At 38.7% G+C, this 20,629-nt stretch overlaps 1 protein-coding gene across 1 annotated transcript in view; it reads left to right on the top strand.

Moving 5' to 3' along the window:
• Positions 1-20,629, top strand: part of LOC124158129 (NFX1-type zinc finger-containing protein 1-like) — an 87,285-nt gene that overhangs the window by 19,199 nt on the left and 47,457 nt on the right. The window contains exons 2-3 of the mRNA XM_046533313.1: positions 12,165-13,489; positions 17,598-18,974. Coding sequence (XP_046389269.1) covers positions 12,175-13,489; positions 17,598-18,974 — 2,692 coding nt within the window. The 5' untranslated portion in view covers positions 12,165-12,174. The remainder of the gene's footprint in view (positions 1-12,164; positions 13,490-17,597; positions 18,975-20,629) is intronic.

Genomic DNA, 20,629 nt, shown 5'->3' with positions numbered 1-20,629 from the left:
AAGGGGAAATCGTCAGAGTGAGGGAGGCTAGTGCTGAATGGAGGGGGATAGCGGATCGTGGGAAATACGCCAATGTTGCTATCCCACGGCCCAAGGCACTGAGGTTCTACTGATGGGGGACACCTGGGATTTTCGGATTTTTTCACCCGATCGATTTCGGTTCCCCACGTCGAAATCTTTTCACTGCTCTAAGCCGCGAATTTGATGTAGTTCGTCAACTTGCCTAAAACAGCGCTGCATGCACTTAAAGAACAGAGTTCTCTCCATTTTTCCGAGCCAACTACCAACGACGTGCGAGCGACAGTGTATGACGCGAAATTCAAAGTATTCGAGGTATTCGAGACGGTACCTTTGGCATAACTATTCGAGATCTCGAATATCGAATACTTTCTAGTATTCGAGGTATTCGAGTTTTCGCGGATACTATTCGCACATCTCTAATTTTTATAGATTACGGATCATAGAAAAATTACAAATAAATTATGCAGTGTTAATACTAGTCTTTTTCGAGTTAAACTGGAGGACTAGATAATGTTTTAAACTTTTTATTTATTTATAATTTCCCCGTAATCAGCACTTTAGGGCCTTTACAACGTAGGATAAACAATATACAACATTAACATCCATTCCCTGGATAGGACCACCTACCCAGGTGGGATTCGAACCCACGACCTACGGTTTGGCAGGCGAGGTTTTTACCTCAACGCCACCGAGGCAGGCAATTTTCGTTAATTATCAAATAAATATTCGTTCGAAAAATTTGCAAAAGCCATTTTAGTACTCTAAATCGATGTCTGCAACTTATTGTGGATGACGAATGCTGTAGACGTAGTAAGTTTCCCTAGGTTGAGTTACAAAGTTCATGAACTTGATAAAACGGCTAATTTTACGGTGCGCGGAGTCATTCACGAAGTCACCGGCGTGTCTACAATTTTGAATTTTTCATAAAACAAAAAATCAATCAGAATTGAATAAAAATGTCGTACAAGTCTTCGCTGGTCTATCTGTATTTCGCGAACAATATTCTCCTCAACAATATAATGAGCAGCCGTTTCATTGCCGAAAGAAATTAAATATTTTCCTCTGTAGGCTGAAACGTTTTCTTCGACGGTAACATGCCAAGCATTCAGGAGGAGTTTGACGCATTTCCTGGACTAATGAGACTTCTAACTTTCCTTATTATAGAAAGTCCTGGCGGTGTTGTAACAAAGTTACAATTTTTGCACATTCCTAAGCATTTTATTATTTTTGGCACACATTTTGTGAATGCTCATACCTTTGTTCAGCATTTTACTAGTGGCGTAATTATGGGGGACGTTGAGGGGATAGATCTCTCCCGAAAGACTCAGAGAAATAAAAATATTTAAAACTATTGCCTAGTTTTGACGTAAAAAACTAAACTGCATCTGTTTAAAGCTAACTTTTTAGTGACAAAATGATATAAAATGTATTTCTTGTCATGAAAATTTTCAAAAATTTTCCCTGACTCTTTTCCTGGGGGAGGGGGTCGAAACCCCAGGGCATCCCATCCCCTCCCCCTCCCCAAAGCATGTTCTTCGCCACTGCGTTTTTCATAACATTTAGTACAATTTCGTTTTCAATTTCATCGTAATAATTTAGACCTATTTGAAGAGAAAAATCCTTTCCAGTGAAGTCTTTCATTTCAAACAAAAGCTTGCCCTGGGCAGGTTTTTAATATAAGTAAAAAACCGAAGTTAGACTTATTCAATTGCCAAAACACGGAAAGAAATACTATGGATCCAGGCTACTGCCAAATTGAATTAAAATAACAGTAAAATGCAATCATGGAGAGGATTTCATCATTCTCTGGCTTCTGTCTTCTCCTTTTCCTCCATTGGAGCTAAGTGTAGCGCCGAATACCCGACGATCCGTCCGCTAATAAGTAGCACCCCCTCACCTCCTATCCTTTCTGTTCCTCCCCCTCTTCCCCCAAATGCTTGCGCTTCCAGCTGCCGTGTTTAAGTCTACAAAATTGTTACATTAACGCGCGTTTACACTGTGTAACATGTTGCATAAACATGTTATGTATAACTAGTTACTTGTAACATTTGTTTTATGTAACATTTGTTTTGTAACAAGAGTCCAGCGGATCCAAAAATGCACAAGTAATATGTTACAGATTCAGTCCTAGACCACCCATCAACTGACTATCCCCACCATGCAGTGGCGCCGACTCCATGGGGCTTGAGGGGGCCCGACCCCCCCCCCCCCAAATTCGTCATGGGGGGTGAAGCAAAAATGTGTTAGGCTTTTCGATAATCCCCGGAGTGTCCAGTTATAGAGAGTCGAGTTTTCAGGTTTCTAATGTTTATCAGATGGCATCGAAAATGCTTTAAAAAACTTTAAAACCCACTCTTTATAAAGTTTCCCGAGAAAGGCCCCCGGATTGGGCCCCCTCAATATTTTTTATAAGTCGGCACTCCTGCCACCATGCGCCTAACCTCCTCTCTGTAGCATGTTACACATTTTCACACTTCGTGCGGGAAGCCTAAAACTTATTAAATAACACGAATTTTTGGTGATTGTTTTTCGGGTTCAATCCGCGTTGACTCATACTTTGCGGACACGAAGACGAGAGCTGGAACGCGCCCGAAACTGTCCTCCGCAAAATATGAGTCAACGCGGAATGAACCCGGAAAAACAATCACCAATCAACTCACCGCGGAATCCTCCTCAGTAACACAAATTTTTATTTATTTATTTATTTATCACATCCCCTGTAAACAGCACATAACGGCCTTTTACAACGAAGGTTTCCAATATGAACAAAGTACAACACAAACATCCATGCCCTGGATAGGGATCACCTACCCAGGCGGGATTCGAACCTACGACCTACGGTTTGGCAGGCGAGTACATTACCCCACCGCCACCGAGGCCGGCCTTTTGGAACACAATGTTACATGTAACTTGTTACACGGATTTGTAACTTTTTCGTAAAACATGTTATGTGTAACTTGTTTGCATAACATGGTTAAAAACAGCCAGTGGCGCCGACTCCATGGGGCCTGAGGGGGCCCGAGCCCACCCAAAAATTCGTTATAGATGTGAGGAAGAAATGTGTCAGGCTTGTCGATTTTCCCCGGAGTGTCCAGATATCGAGATTCGAGTTATTAGGGATCTAATGTTGGTCATATGACTCTTCTAAAATGCTTAAAAAACTCAAAATTCACTACTTATAAAATTTATCGGGGCAAGGTCCCCGGATCGGGCCCCCCCAATATTATTTGTAAGTCGGCACCCCTGAAAACAGCGTAAACGCACCTTAGGCCCACTCACAAGATTTTCCTGCAACAAGCTATCCAATAAAGCTGTCTACTGCGTCGCGGTTATTCCCAGGAATAGGCTGTGAGTGGGAAAATAGAGGGAGCACAATGGCAGGGAAGTAAAGAAGGGCCTGATTTTTTTGCCAGGGTTAATGTCTTCCAAACACGGACTTAAGGTCATTGTGCTCTCATGGCACACGGACCAATTAATAGTTGCGCTTCGAAAACACGTGCGCAGATAAATGCGTGGACATTTTCTGCACGTGACTCAGCCTTGAAACATGATCGAATAGGGTAGTTTCCTATTATTTTTTTATTGCTTGAATCGAAAGATTATTACTCCTGGAATACGTAATTCACGCTTTTAGATTTTTAAATGACGATATCTATTTTTCGCGGTTAAATGAAAAGTGAAAAATTTCAAGCGCGCGAAAACGCGACGGGTAGGTAAGAATGCCGGGAAAAAGTCCGTGTGACGTCGTTCTGGTTCCCGCTGCCGCTACTGAGGTGACCTTGGGGCGAGGCTTTGAGCGCTGATACGACGCAGGATGCTAGCAGGTATCAGAGTACCATGCTAGCAGGTAAAGCTTGGCTTAAATAAGGATTATTAATACCTTATCAAACGAAGAAAACTTTCCGACCTCAGCCATTTTTAATAGGTGATAATTAAGACATGTTTTCCTGAGCTCTGTGCCTCATGCATGCATTGGTAACCTCAGACGATGTAAACTCCTATCTACTCGTATAGAAACTAGGTCCCTGTGACGTCACGTGGAGTGGCATCGCATGGGCGCCAATCTGGCCTTTTTCAAATGAGGATAAAATTGACCCTTTCCATTCGTCTTACCCGGTATTTCTAAAACCAAATAATTTGTATATTATGAATACACTAATGGTGGGTAACGAATCGCAATCAATGCCTTTCGCTTTCTTTGATGAAGGAAACTACCCTTTATTGCTCGATGAAGCGTGCTGGGTTCGTGTGCTAATTGTAAGGCCGCTGTCAGACAAGAAGACTTTCCGCCGGCCGCCGCGTTCACGGCACGACGCGTCGCGACGCCGTCAAATCCAGAGTCGTCTAACCTGAATGCGGCTCCAATGTAACACTCTATGTTTGCATGCTTTCGCGGCATCAACTGTTGAACGTGGAGAAGAGAAATACGCTAAATTCCATTTGAAGTGGGCTCGATCGTTCAACATAACTTAATTTTTCCATTGCCGTAGATGTGGATAAATGGAAGAGATGGAATATTTTTAAATACAGATTTTATTCCTTTTTGACCGTGTTTGTATTGTAGAAGCGGTAGAAGATTCCGACTCTAATTGCAAGTCAAAAGTCGACTATTTATAGTACGTTTCGTGTTCCGACACGGAAATAACATAATTGAAAGTGGGCTTAGTACGTGCGAAAAAATGGGAAAACATGACGCCGCATTGCAGTAAAATAAAATTAAATCCGCACACAAAAATGAAAATTTCGGTGAAATTCATGGAAACATCGAACAAAATTACAGGCTTCTTTACAATAAATTATACAAGTTATGAAAATATCCTGACACATGCGAGAATCGCTTGATCCTGTGAAAACAAATGACCATGTTAGTGCGCGTTCCCTAAAATTTCACGCTAATGTTCCGATTGACTCAAAAGTGACCAAACCCAATGCTTATTTTCGCTAGGAACCACGCTAGTTTTTATGTATGATCGCTGCCGATGGTGTATGGGTTCGCCGTGGCGGATCCAAGTTTGGACCAAGGGGGGAGAGGGTCTACGGATAATTTCTTGCCAATTTCTTTTTGTAATGTAAACCGGCTTGCAGAAAATAGGGGTATCGTATGAGGAAGGATCATTTTTATCTTCATCGCGGTGCGAGACGATAAGAATGAAAATATCAGCGACGCTAAGTAGGTAAATACCAGGCTATATGAATTCTCATGAAACCGCCGATAAACTATCGTGAATAAGATAGAAAGCCGCGGTTATCAGCGTTTCATACGAGTATTCCATGCAGCTGTGGTCTGAAGGTGGCGAAATCAAATTTTTAGATACTCTCCGTGGTAATCTTAATCTTTATTTATTCACTTGAAATTGTGATAAATCATTGATAAGGGAACATGTGGTGTAAGAAATTAGTTGCGAGGCTTGAGTCATTTTAATTTCATGAAAATGTTTTACATATACTCCTGAAAATGGGCTGTGGTCCATAAATAATGGGCTTTCTGCTCCATATAACCAAGACGTAGGGGTTAAAAATCGCCATATTTATACAGGTACCTATTTTAGTTGCCGCCAAAGCAATCGAAAATTTTGGGTATTGCTGACCAATTGTTAAAAACTTTAAAGCATGCCAACACTCTGATTTTTGTGATTGTAAAAAACGAATGGTATATAATTCAAATGAATTAGTTGCGATACGGTGGGATAAAATAGATGAAAAAATCATTACCGCAACAATATGATGACCGAATAGGGTGGTTTCCTATCATTTTTTATTGCCTAAATCGAAAGATTATTACTCCTGGAGTACGTATTTCACGCTTTTAGATTTTTAAATGACGATAGCTATTTTTCACGATTAAATGAAAAGTGAAAATTTTCAAGCGCGCGAAAACGCGACGCGTAAGTATGAATGCCGGGAAATCTCTCCGTACGACGTATTTCTGGTACCCGCTGCCGCCCTGTGAGGTGACCTTGAGGCGAGGCTTAGCGCTGATACGACGCAGGCTGCTAGCGGGTAGCTGAGTACCCTGCTGGCTGGTAGCGCTTGGCTTAAATAAGGATTATTAATACCTTATCAAACAAGGAAAACTTTCCGACCTTAGCCGGTTTTAATAGGTGATTATTACGACATGTTTCTCTGAGCTCTGCGCCTCGTGCATGCATTGGTAACCTCAGACGATTTATAACTACTATCTTCTCCTATAGAAACTAGATCCCTGTGACGTCACGTGGAGTGGCATCGCATTGGCGCCAATCAGGCCCTTTTCAAATGAGGATAAAAATTGACCATTGCCATTCGTCTAAACCGGTATTTCTAAAACGAAATAATTTGTATATTATGAAGACACTAATGGTGGGCAGCGAATCGCAATCAATGCCTTTCGTTTTCTTTGATGAAGGAAACTAAATGGTGGGCAGCGAATCGCAATCAATGCCTTTCGTTTTCTTTGATGAAGGAAACTACCCTATTATCCGCATCCAGTTTGCCATCATTTTGGTTTTAAACCTTTGTCGTCTGTCTCGGCAACAAAAATTTCAATGACATAAAAGAAAAGTTTTATTTTTTGGATCACGCTGTGATGAACTGTGGTCGAATTCACGTCCTTAGCAGACATGCACGCTCCGTCCAAGCGCCAATAAGGTGTAAATACATTTATCACACTTGCTGCTTTTCACGCCTGCTCCGATTATGAAGGATCCTTAAAGAAGATTTTTTAAAGATAAGAGGCTAATCGATTGGAGGATACTGTTGTAGCGGATAGATAATCAGGCCGGATGGAAATTAATTTATAACTTCAAGGTTAAAAGAACATGTATTCTCTCTTGTTAAAATTAACACACACTGAAACTCTTATCTTAGAAAATCAACAAAAACAATAATGCACTTAGTAACACAGAAAACAACATTGAAATTGCATTCGTATATACCAACAGATATTAGGTAAATCGAGAGGTTATTGCTATGGATCATGTACTATGAAGTGAACATATGTTATAATTATGTTCCCTGTTGAATCTGTGCCACACCATGTCAAACCAACGTCAAGGTTGATCACTTGTTTCAAATTAACAATCCATTGCTTTTATTTAGTGGATGTATGAAAGTGCGTATGCAGGATTTATTTCTAGTGGGGGGTGGGGATGAAGGGTTTGACAGGCAAACGGTCTTCTCATATTTTAGATTAAAAACAACATTCAAAGTACTGTACGAAATATTCTCGTTATTTCAATATAAATGAAATTATCGAGGCTCCGTAATAAACAAAACGATCGTAATAATAACCGTATGAAAAATCTTTTCGGTTATTGTAGCATCCTGGTGGGGGGGGAGGCACGTGCCCCCGCGCCCCTCCTCTAAATCCGCTGATAGATCTATGGAACTTTGTCTGTTCAGCCAGGAACTCTAAAAGTAGAGAAAAGCAACGCATTATTAACTACGCACACTTGTGGTGACCGTATATACTCGGTATTCAATTTACTGTCACTTCATAAATATTCAGGTATACACCCTCATGTTACAAATTTTTGCCCCATTCAATAACCGACTGAATGAATGGGGCAGAAACTTAATTAACGTTCGATTAATAAGCTAGAGCCAGTGGGGTAACCAGGAATTTCATTAGGGGGGGGTTAAAAATTTTGAAAAACATGGCACTAAGTACTCATAGGATTTTAAACTAATTGTAACACTTTTCATAATCGAAAAAAAACTCGCGCTTTCTAACTTGGCTACATGATTAGGGTCAATTGCGGGATTAGCGAGGCAGGCAGCCGTGTCTTTGTGTGAACCGAGTGGGAAGGGATGCTAATCCCCCAAGTATCACGGGATCTAGGACAGACAAAAAAACATGAAGACAATTGACACAACGAGAGTCGTAGCCAATAAATTAAAGTGGATTACAACATTTTCCCATTCATTTCCCATATGACGGAAAATACATCTCCTGCCTCTTTCCAGTTGGAAACTTGTCCCTGTTGCGGGAGAGATAAACCATAGAACCATGTCCTTCACCACACCCGCAAAACGTTCAAAGTGGTTGGGGTATGTAAGAGTGGGATGGGTATTGCCTGGTCGAGGAGTGGGGGCAGGGTAATGAGTAGTGTTGACGGCGGGAGGAAGAGGGGTGGGTTAGGGGCCGTCAGCCTAGCAATAGGCCGTGTTTTTTACGACGCACCCAAGCTCAGCCACCAGGGAGGGTGGGAAATGCTAGGGGCGGGGGGGTTTGGGATGCGTAAGTTTGATGTCAGGAGTATCAACAAAAGGCGGTAGGGGAGAGTAAACAACGGTTTCGGAAAGAAAGATCTCTCGGAATGGGGAACGGGAAAGAGGGGTAAAAGGAAGTTCATGGTTCGAGTTGGAAGTGCCTCTACGTTATGAGTAGCCTGAAAAATAATTCGGTGGTAAATAGATCCCAATGCTTATTATATTTAACTTGTTTATTCTGGAAAATCTACGACGTATATGAAAAGATGTTAGCTTTATTATTTAATAAAAAACTTTGATTTTTTTCTTTTCGCTTTTCTCAATCGTGGCGTCCAACTTGCATCAATGAGAACTAAATTGGGAGTTCAGATCGTTCTCAAGATCAAAATTTCTTAATGTTTGGAGGGCTGCGTAAACTTCATTTTTATGTGGTGGAATTATTATGTCGTCGCTTTCATCTTCGTAGTCATTGCTGTCATGACTGGTCACAGCCTTTGCCTCTTCTCAACTGTTTTTTGCTTGGTCACTCGATAGGTACCGACTGAAGCCCTTCGCTCACTCTCCTAAGAATTTTGTTGAAGCCCATACCGTACGATTCAGCGTTTCCAGGAGGGAAGATAGCCAGACGCCGCTTCCCTCATGGATAGATAGCGAGGTGCTTACGCGAAAACTTCATGCATAGAATCAACAAATCCCCGTTCAAATTGGCAATGGAGGAGCCATTTCGCCCTCAACGTGGACTCGTGTATAAAATAGAGATGTGCGAATAGTATCCGCGAATACTCGAATACCTCGAATACCAGAAAGTATTTGATATTCGAGATCTCAAATAGTTATGCCAAAGGTACCGTCTCGAATACCTCGAATACTTTGAATTTCGCAGTCATACGCTTTCGCTCGCACGTCATTGGTAGTTGACTCAGAAAAATGAGAACTCAGTCGCTTAATGCATGCAGCGCCGTTTTAGGCAAGCTGACGAACTATATCAAATTCGCGGTTTAGAGCGGTGAAAAGAGTTCGACATGGTGAACCGAAATTGATATGGTGAAAAAATCCGAGAATCCCAGGTGTCTTCCGTCAGGAGTAACTCAGTGTCGTGGGATAGCAACATAGGCGCATTTCCCACGATCCGCTATTCCCTCCATTCAGCATTCACCCCACCCAATTTGACGATTTCCTCTTCTCCGAAATCAAACAAAAGGTCCCAGCTCATGCAGGGATCGTATTACGAAGACTTTAGCCTCGAAAAAATATCAAGTTACCAGAAAATAATAGAATCGCGTTTCAACCTTCACTCTTTCTCCCCCACTGACCAATTTCCCGCATTCATCTTTCGATAAAAATAAGACGAGGTGTTTACCATGTGTCCTTTGTGGCTAATAACGACAGGCACTTATTTTGAATCTTCCCCAGGAGATGAAACTACCTCAGGGAGTGACTCAGTGCCGTGGGATAGTGACATTGGCGCATTTCCCACGATCTGCTATCCCCCTCCCTTCAGCATTCGCCTCACCCACTCTGACGATTTCCTCTTCTCCGATATAAAAAAAAATGATCCGACCTCGCGCAGGGATCGTATTACGAAGACCTTAGCTTCGGAAAAAATATCAAGTTACGCGAGAAAAATAAAAACGTGTCTGGCACCCACCCCCTTTTCTCACCCTCTGACCTTTTTCTACCAACCTGCTTCGAATTTCCCCCTTTCTGGAGGTCAACTGCTGCATGAGTCATCTACCAGCCCGGAAGGTGTCTAACAATGACTTTCGGCATTTATTATTACACTTTTATCGGATTGAAATATTAGTAATATGCGCGTAATTTAAGAAAGAATAAGACCAAACACGACATATTTATGACTTTATTTAAGCATTTTACGCAGGAAAATAAATGCAAGAAAGACGAAGAAATACGACGGGGGCTTAGCATTTGGCGTAATGCTCAAGTAGGGTGCTTTCCTATTATTTTTTATCGTCTAAATCGAAATATTAATACTCCTGGAGTACGTATTTAACGCTTTTAGACTTTTATTGGACGATATTTATTTTTCGCGATTAAATTAAAAGTGAAAAATTTCAAGCGCGCGAAAACGCGACGCGTTAGTGGGAATGACGGGGAAAAGTCCGTGTGACGCATTTCTGGTTCCCCCTCTCGCCTTGTGAGGTGACCTTGGGCGAGGCTCAGATCGCTGATACCTTACCAAACCTTACCTTATCAAACGAAGAAAACTTTCCGACCTTAGCCAGTTTTAATAAGTGATTACTAAGACATGTTTCCCTGAGCTCTGTGCCTCATGCATGCATTAGTAACCTCAGACGATGTAAAACTCCTGTCCTCTCGTGTAGAAACTAGGTCCCTGTGATGTCAAGTGGAGTGGCATCACATGGGTGCCAATCTGGCCTTATTCAAATGAGGATAAAATTGACCATTGCCATTGGTCTAGACCGGTATTTCTAGAACCAAATAATTTGTATATTATGATTCACCAATGGTAGGTAACGAATCACAATCAATGCCTTTCGTTTTCTTTAATGAAGGAAACTACCCTACTGTTTACATAAAATTAAAATATTCCATTAATCAGCTAAATTCCTGTTTGAATCCTTTAAAGGCAATCACAATTACTCGCCAAAATCTTGGGTTTCCTGCTGCATAGGCGACCTAGTCAAACATTCTCGCATTCATAGTTTAGTATTCGAATATTCGAACAATGATTTGATATTCGAATTCGATATTCGAAATCGAGAAATCTACTATTCGACCCATCCCTAGTATAAACTATGATATCCTTACTACCTTACTCCCCCCTTCTTGTCGTTGACAATCGTAGTATTTCTCCCAACATTCCCTCCATCTGAAATGTAACGTTGTCCGTAAAATAAAACTTTGGAATGAAAAATATGACCTCGCCATCATTGAGTGACTAAATTCTCTTCCTTTCTTATATTTACAACTGTTGATTTGAAAAGTGTTGTAACGAGGTCGCTTAAAAACCGGCAAGAGCGTTGAAATTTGAGAAATTTAATGGACTTGCACCATTTTCTTGGTATGATTCAATCACGTAGGGTTTAAGTAGGAGTGTAAGAAAAACCTTGCCTGACCTTCTTCACATATGAAACTACGAAGTATTGTCAACGCGATGTTTTCGATTAGGCACGTAAATTGGGGAATTGTATCAGCCACGATATTTTTACTGAACTCCTACTTCGCCCCTCGATTCCTACCGTAAGTTTTTAGGTGAACTCTTTCCCTATACAGTTGTACTATCTATCATTTACGATTTCATACTTTGATGCACCACAAGCGCACCAGAAGCACTGATTTGTTTTGCTACTTTCGCCGGAATAACTATGTTTTGTTGACAATTTTTTCACCGTTGCTCGCATAAATGATTCCTATTTACTGAGCCCGATGATTGTAATTTCACATTTCATATTTTTGAAACTTTCTTTTTTCGAATAGCGCCGTGTATTTACGATAGGCTTTTCGCCGGGACCACAATTTTACTACGTATAATCGAAAATTTCGCTATATGATGCGTCGTTAATCGAGAGTTTACAAAAATGTTCCCGAAGTCTACAGGTTAAACATGGTAAATGAAAAAAATTGTACTTATGCAGCTTTACTAGCACCCCAATCAATTTCAATGACCAAGCTTCATTTGAAAGGGGATGCCAACCTTTACTTAACTTAAAAAGGACGATTACTATTGGAATTGATCGGTGTAGTTATAAATCTGTGTGAAAAGTGCAATGTTGTTTCATTTACAATGGTTAATTGTATACCTTGGTGGTATTTTTAAGGTTGCCTTAGATACTTCTGCTCAAATAATTGTGTTAAACTTCTCCTGGTATTTTCCCAGTTTTTATTTACATTAAGAATTTAATTACACCTTGGTATTATATCTTCATTTCATGCACAAAAGGTAATGGGCTTTTCTTTTCTACTCTGCACAGATTGAACGGTATGGCTTCAAATCTTAGTGGCCTGCTGTTCAAGGAGATTGAGGAGGGCAGGCAGAAAGAGGAGGCAGGAAAAGATAAAGAGGAAAAGGAAGCTAATTTGTCCTGGAGATATATGAGTGCAGATGCTCCTGGTGATGGTCAGCATTTTTCAACAAAAAAATTTCAAAATGAGCTGAGACAAAGGAGTTATTTGAATGATAATAATGCTTCACCCTCAGACAATATGAGGGGTAGGAGCAATCTTAGACCCAATGGTAACCTATATTATGAACAAATGGATAGAAATCAGCAGAGTTCAGATGGTTGCGTCGAGTCAGGTGAGCTCAGTCCAAAAACAGATGGATGCAGAGGTATCAATGTTGGTGCACAGCAATGGATGAAGATGGAAATTGTATCTCATCCCATAGATGAATGTACTGCAGGATTCCAAGAAGAAGAAATGAGGGAAAAGTTAAAAATGGATCCATCAGAATTGTTAGTGTATTTGCAGACTAAATTAGAGGGTTTCACTACCCTTTTGAAGCGGAAACTTAGTCCAAGTATGATCATGCTGGTGGTAGAAATTCTTGCCAAAATCACAACCACCAGCAACAAGCAGTTACAGGCATCTCTTCTTGCTCACTCTATTCATTCCAGTGTTTTGGAACAGTTTTCTACGTTTTCATTCAATATTATAGCCCAGAACATGGAATTCAGTGCTGAGGAGTTTACAAATTATTTTGAAAACCTCTACATTTTGTACAACACTTTTGTTCAAATGATACCAGCAAAAGCGAGTGAAATTCTGAGTGATCATTGCACTAGGGCTGTGATGGCCTTGCAAAATTTAAAGGTAATGAGGAAATTGCCCGTGGCACCCAAGCTAGAGGAGGATTATAGAAGCCTCATGGATCATGTGGAGTCTCTTAATGAATTACATGAGTCAGTCGCTCAAAAAAGATGCAGGGAAAAGGTGAAAAGGGAGTGGCAGCCAGGTATTGATTTTCGAGAGTTGAGTGTCATCCCTCTGCCACAAGATCTTTCATTGAAGATGAAAGTTAATTTGTGTCCAGCGGTGATTGATGGGCCTTACAAGAGTGTTGAGCACTACTTGGATGTGCAATTCAATCTCATGAGGGAGGATTTCCTCATTCCATTGAGAGAAGGAATAATGAACTTTATAGATCATCAGTCTTCAAAATCTAACAAGTACAAGCGCATTGAGAATGTGAGATTCTATCAGGGTGTAAGGTTTTTGAACCATTTTTGTGAAGGTGATTCTTTGGTCACTGAAGTACTTTTCAATCCTCGAGCCAAGTCAACCCACACAGCACAAAGTGAATAATATGCACATAATATTCAAATATTATGCGAATATTATGCCACCACAATGGTATAAAACGCGCATATTATGTACATAATATGTGCATATAAATGGTATAATGTCCTCATAAATTGCGGTATTATGCGCATAATATGCGGAATATATGCAGTGATGGAATGGCATAATATGCACATAATATTCAAATATTATGCGAATATTATGCCACCACAATGGTATAAAACGCGCATATTATGTACATAATATGTGCATATAAATGGTATAATGTCCTCATAAATTGCGGTATTATGCGCATAATATGCGGAATATATGCAGTGATGGAATGGCATAATATTTGCATATATACGGAATATATGCACCTTTTATGTACATAAAAGGTGCATATAAATGGTATAATGTCCTCATATATTCCGTATATATGCAAACATTATGCCATTCCATCAGTGCATATATTCCGCATATTATGCGCATAATATCGCAATTTATGAGGACATTATGCCATTTATATGCACATATTATGTACATAATATGCACAAGTTATACCATTGATGTGGCTATATATATGCACATATTATACCCACATATGCCATTTATATGCACCTTTTATGTACATATTATGCACAATTTATACCATGGATGTGGCCTAAAATATATGCGCATATTATGCCCATATATACCATTTATATGCTCCTTTTATGTACATATTATGCACGATTTATACCATTGATGTGGCTATATATATGCACATATTATACCCATATATATATGCACCTTTTATGTACATATTATGCACAATTTATACCATGGATGTGGCCTAAAAAATATATGCGCATATTATACCATTTATATGCTCCTTTTAGGCACGATTTATACCATTGATGTGGCTAAATATACGCACATATTATACCCATATATACCATTAGTATGCACCTTTAGGTACATGTTATGCACATTTTATACCATATCTACGAACCTTTTATGCATATTTTATACCGTTGATGCGTGATAACATGCAGTTGCATAATATTCGAAAATTACATGAATAAAAATTGATTTCTGGAAACGAGGAGAAATTTAATGAATCATTCATGTAGACACAGCATAGGTACATTGCACTAAAACAAGGCACAATCCTTCATCGTTGTATCACAAATATACAAATATTCAGTTAGGAGTCCTATATCATCGCAAATTTGGTTTAAATATCATGTGAATGACATCTAATGACAAACATTCGCCCTTCCATAATCGTTACTCATGAAATTGCGATTAGAAAGTACAAAGTATGTCACACGAATTCACAATCACAACACTCGCGATGATTCCTTCCATGACATCCGCATGGTTGAACATCTACGGTCTTTTCTTAGCGAATGTATTAAAAATGGTCCAAAATGTGATTCCAAGCCACAAAGAGGTCTTCTAATCGTATAATTATCTCTGTGTTAGTCATAGAGTTGTGGCGAGCAATCACGCAAACGATGTAAGCAAGCCGTTCTTGAAAATGCACTCCGAAACAATAAAGATAATATTGTCATTAATAATCACAAACTAAAATAATTATATGCATATATGATCAAGTACGTGATATCTTCAGGGCGAAAGTGCAGCTCACAACCTGGTTCAGTACTTAAGTGCCAAAACTTCGTCTTTCCTTGGAATAGCCTCCCTTCACTTTTCAAGCTGGGACTCTGACTGAAAAAGTACCGTCATAAGATATACATTTAGGTAATTAAAAAAATTAATTAAAGTACTGGGAATAACACTCAAAATTAGGAGCTGATAATTTCAGATTTGCTTTCTACCCTATGACAAACGACAACGACCCAGATAGCACAAAGTAAGTGAGTTAACCGTTTCTTATGGTTTTCTTACGGAAAAAATTGATAAGCAGCTTATCGTAAGCTAAGGGACTTATATAAGGCACGGGTAAGACGTTAGGGACGTTTAGGTAAGGAATGCCGTCAAATATCCTCAGGCAATGTAAGTCACTTCTGTTGGAGCGCCAAAGGCGGCTGAACAGCGTACTACACATGCTACGCGGCTCATTTTGACATGAATTTAAAGGCTATTGGGGAAATTCAGCGAGTTTTTATAAGGGCTGAACAACTGATAACAGATTTTCCCGTAAATAGAAAAAAATTAATAACTGCAAGCAACCGGCTAGTGAAGATATAAAGCATAGTACAAGTACTCTATCCATGCGGCGGAAAGAAAAAAAAATTACATTAGGGAGGATCCGAACGTACGACCCTCGGATTCGAAGTACTACACGCTTACCACTACACCGCGGCAGTTGTTGAGAAGAAGTGGCGTAGTTACTAATTAAATATCCAATTATGTAAAAAAAACTTGTTTGGCATGTGCATGAAAAACTGAATTTATTCAAGGTCCATACATTTTAACATTTATGAATTTTAAATTATGGTTTGATAACCCGATGACTACAATACGTATATTAGATGTTCCTTCCGGCATTTTTATATTATTCTACGTTGGTATTCTTGTGAAATTGTGTTTTTCTTACGACCTTCGTTAAGCTATCAGTTCATAAATGTGAATGATTTTCAAATTATGGCGGTATGATGTTATTTCTCCTCATAATATAGAAGCGCCAATAATAAAAACATTGTTTTAATGCATAAAGGCCTTAATTAACACTCTGTAACGATGGGATAATAACAGCATCTACGGAAGTGCTGAAAGTTTGGCATCCATTTTGCCATTACTCTGGATGTTTGTCGCCCTGGCCGTAAGAAACCCATAACAAGCTTACTTGAGAAGCGACTTCCTTATTTCTTCCTTTCACCTTATCTCAATGACTTATAATGTGCTAGCTGGGGACTCACGTACGTGTACTTACTTTGATTTTAAATAAAGTCCTGTTCTTCATACCATGAAGCTTATTATTCCTTATCGTATATGCGTTACCAGAATAGTACTGTGACATAAATTAGTTCCGTAAACCCATCTTTTCCTCTTTAATATTAGATTTTTCAATAGACGTTCAATTCTCCCAACTACGGCAATATGGCTACGGCAACAACTAACAACAATGAACAACAACACAACGGCGCAACGGCCATGGACAACGGCAATATGGCTACCAAGCTGCGTACCTCGCCAGACCGGAATATGCCGGTGTGTAAAATAAAAAAATAATAATAATTGTGGAGTATTCTGCGAACGATATGAAATTGTTAGTGATATATTAAAACATAAGTTTTCACATTTTTTGATACAGAGGATGTATGATCATCGATTTTTACGGATACAATCACAGTTTACGGCGGCATAATATTTAAATATAATGTGCATATTATGTGCATAATCGACGGAATATTATTTGCATATTATGCCTATCCATTTATGCAACTTTTATACTGAATAGGATTTTTGAGTTTGCTGGGTGGCCGTTGATTTATGATTCTTATATGAATCATAATTAATGATAAAATGTTACTAACAACGAAATAATATACATACAATGTCAATATTATTAATAGTTTACGGCGGCATAATATTTAAATATAATGTGCATATTATTCGCATATTATGTGCATAATCGACGGAATATTATTTGCATATTATGCCTATCCATTTATGCAACTTTTATACTGAATAGGATTTTTGAGTTTGCTGGGTGGCCGTTAATTAATGATTCTTATAAGAATCATAATTAATGATAAAATGTTACTAACAACGAAATAATATACATACAATGTCAATATTATTAATAGTTTACGGCGGCATAATATTTAAATATAATGTGCATATTATTCGCATATTATGTGCATAATCGACGGAATATTATTTGCATATTATGCCTATCCATTTATGCAACTTTTATACTGAATAGGATTTTTGAGTTTGCTGGGTGGCTGTTGATTTATGATTCTTATATGAATCATAATTAACGATGGGATGTTACTAACAATGTAATAATATACATATTATGTCAATATTATAGTAATAGTTTACGGCGGCATAATATTTAAATATTATGTGCATATTATTCGCATAATATGTGCATAATCGACGGAATATTATTTGCATATTATACCTATCCATTTATGCAACTTTTATACGGTATAAATTTTGAGTGTGCTGTGTGGGAAGTAGACACAACTGGTCTAGGTCTAAAAGGTTCCTATTTGGGACCTTACTATGTTTCAGCAGTGACCTGTTTAGTTCGATAATTTTGGGGCTGGTGGTGGACAGACGGGTAGAACTCCTTGAGAAAGGAATTTTACGGTGTGAGTTAGTGGGAGATGTGAACGACGGAGAATTATTTGAAAAAGAATTCATCATGGCAGAGAGTGAAGTGTATTTTGATGCATATCAACATGTTTTGAAAGCAATGCAGAAGTTTACTGAAGAAAACTTTCCATTGAAGGAATACTTGATTGATGTGTCTCCTGATGCACACTATCCGACTTACCTGGAGCGAATCCCTGGCACAATTTACAGGTCTAAAAGAATAGAATTTAATGTTTTAAATAAAGATTCATGGCCATCAAAGGAGAAGATGGAATTGAATGAGTCGCAGTATAAGGCACTACAGTCAGCATTGACAAAGAAGTGCGCTGTAATTCAGGGTCCTCCAGGCACAGGAAAGACCTACCTTGGCCTCAAAATTGCTGAAGTATTGCTAGAAAATACTCGTAAGTGGCAGGGAGGTCCAATTTTGGTTGTTTGTTACACAAACCATGCTCTTGATCAATTTCTTGAAGGAATTTTATCATTCACCAGAAATATTGTTAGAATTGGTAGTCAATCCAAAAATGAGAAACTGGATGATTATAACTTGAGAGTTGTTAGGAAAAATAAAGGATTACATGAATTTGGCCTTGGGGATGTAATTAAAGAAATGAATGAATGCACTAAGACTATTAATGAATGTAATGAGCGCCTAAAAATGTGCATGAAAAGTGAAGGAATCATATATCTTGAGTATTTAATTAGAGTTATGGAATGTCACATGGTTATTCATTTTGGTTTTAATAGCCAGGGTGACCTACAATTTCAGGAGTGGCTATTTGCTGGGTTGTATTTTCAAAATTCAATGAAGTCTGGGGTGGACTTGAATGATATAAAGCCTATCAATCATAATGGGTTTTACTCATGCTCTCTGTTTGATATTAAGAATATTATAAATGAGTTAAAATTTGAAGAATCCAGAGCTGAAGGCTATGAACTGGAAGACAGTAGAAATGAAATTATTATGTGGGTGTCTAGATTAGGGTACATGAAAAGGAAGCTGTCAGAGCCTTTTGAACCAAACATGGATTTAATTCAAAGACTGACCAAATTGCAGAATTTGAATTTCCTGCACTCTGACCATAGGTGGATGTTGTATAGATATTGGGTATTGAAATTAGTTCAGAAATATGATAGCGATTTAGTCAGATATCGTGGATACTTTAAAAGACTGAGTGAACAGAAATTCAAATTAATGGAAAGAGAAAATGACCCAGACGGCACAGGAAGTTTTCGTACCTAAATACGAGGGTGGACAATCAAGATACAAAAATCGCGCTTAGGAAGTTACTTAGAAGGTTTTGTTTCTTTATTTCCTTTAATGACGAATGAAGATGCAAGAGGACTGGCAAATTCATATGCATCGATAAAATTGTATCTCATCGATAAAACTGTATTCGGTCTGGGACTATTTTCTTACGCGGGTGGTGCCATCGTGCCATATCCTCCTAGAAAGATCACATGTCTTCACAAGCTAGCACAAGGCGTTGGAGATCGCGTCGTTTACGTAACGTCTTACCACATTTCAGGGATTTTTGTGGTTAAGTTAGTGAAAAATAGAGTGTCTGGTAATAGTGAAGTTTCCCTTATTCTTTAATTTCTTTCACTGGGCTTCAGAAACGTGTTTGTGAGGTATTTTTGTTAAAAATGCCTTTCGTGTGTTTATTGTCGGGATGACGTAATGGAAACTCCGGGACATGGTTCAAGGTTTTAGCTTTCCAAAAGATCCTGAGTTGAAGAAGAAGTGCATTTGGGCGATAAGAAGAAAACATTTCACCCCTACGAAAAGCTGTGAGGTATGTACTCTTTCTCGCTGTAATTATTTGGATGTAATTTTAAGTTAGAAGTGGCTTCGGGATGTTGATGCATCAACATCCCGAACTATTCAGTACTGAAGTACTATAGTACTATTCAGTACTGAAAATGGTGATTCAAAATATTGTAGCAGCAATTCTTTTGAAAATTCTTGCATTTTAGTTGTCTTTTTTGTATTAATTCATTCGGTAAACGTGTGGTTAAAGGAGAAACTAGGAATAAGCTGCCAAGTTTATAGGTTCGAATATTGCTTCTTAGCTTGCCCTATGGTGTATTACACGTCGGCTTTCATCATTTCAAATTATCTTATGCTATAGTTTAAAACAATAAAAATATCAGGCATAAAAATATTTACTATATTTACGAGCCTAGTAATTTGATTTCTCATGCAGAAATACCAAAAATTGGAAATGATTTGACCTAATAAGTTACATGGTATTTTATTATTTATTAATTTTAGGTGTCTGAGCTTCACATCGCACCTTGTGATATCAGAAAATAATCTGTGGCCTTGGACGAGAAGACGAGGAGAAAATTCTTGCTGAATTGGAGGTGCCCAGATTGGAGGAAGGTACCATTGCTTCACTGTTACCTGTCGCCAAGAAGACAGACATTGTGGCAGAAGTGACATATTTGTGGATGTGGATTTGATTTGTGCAAGTTGGTGCAGTGATAGTGGACGTTCATCGGAGAAAGTATTGACGATAGTTTGTATGTATCGACCAGTCCTCTTTTAAATAATTTTCTATTCGAAAGAGAATAAGAGTAATTGTTTCGCTAAATTAGATGTGGGATAGAAGAGAAAATTGGAAATATTATTGTGGTTGACAATAGAAAATACATAATATATGTATTGTATTTCTGTGGGTTTTTTCTTTCCTGCCTCTTTAAAATTTCTTGCGGTGGTGACTTCATGCAAAGTAAGTATAAAATCGGAGGTGTGATCTAAGAGATAACATGTTTTATTTTACAAGTGTTTATGCTGGTGATTTGGCAGGACTTTCATATTTTTAATAGGGTGATACATTTACTGCAGTGACCTAGGGACTTTTACTCATCC

This window comes from Ischnura elegans, chromosome 4 (genome assembly GCF_921293095.1).
Source record: "Ischnura elegans chromosome 4, ioIscEleg1.1, whole genome shotgun sequence".
Lineage (NCBI taxonomy): Eukaryota > Metazoa > Arthropoda > Insecta > Odonata > Coenagrionidae > Ischnura > Ischnura elegans.
This window is presented reverse-complemented; position numbering and strand designations above follow the sequence as displayed.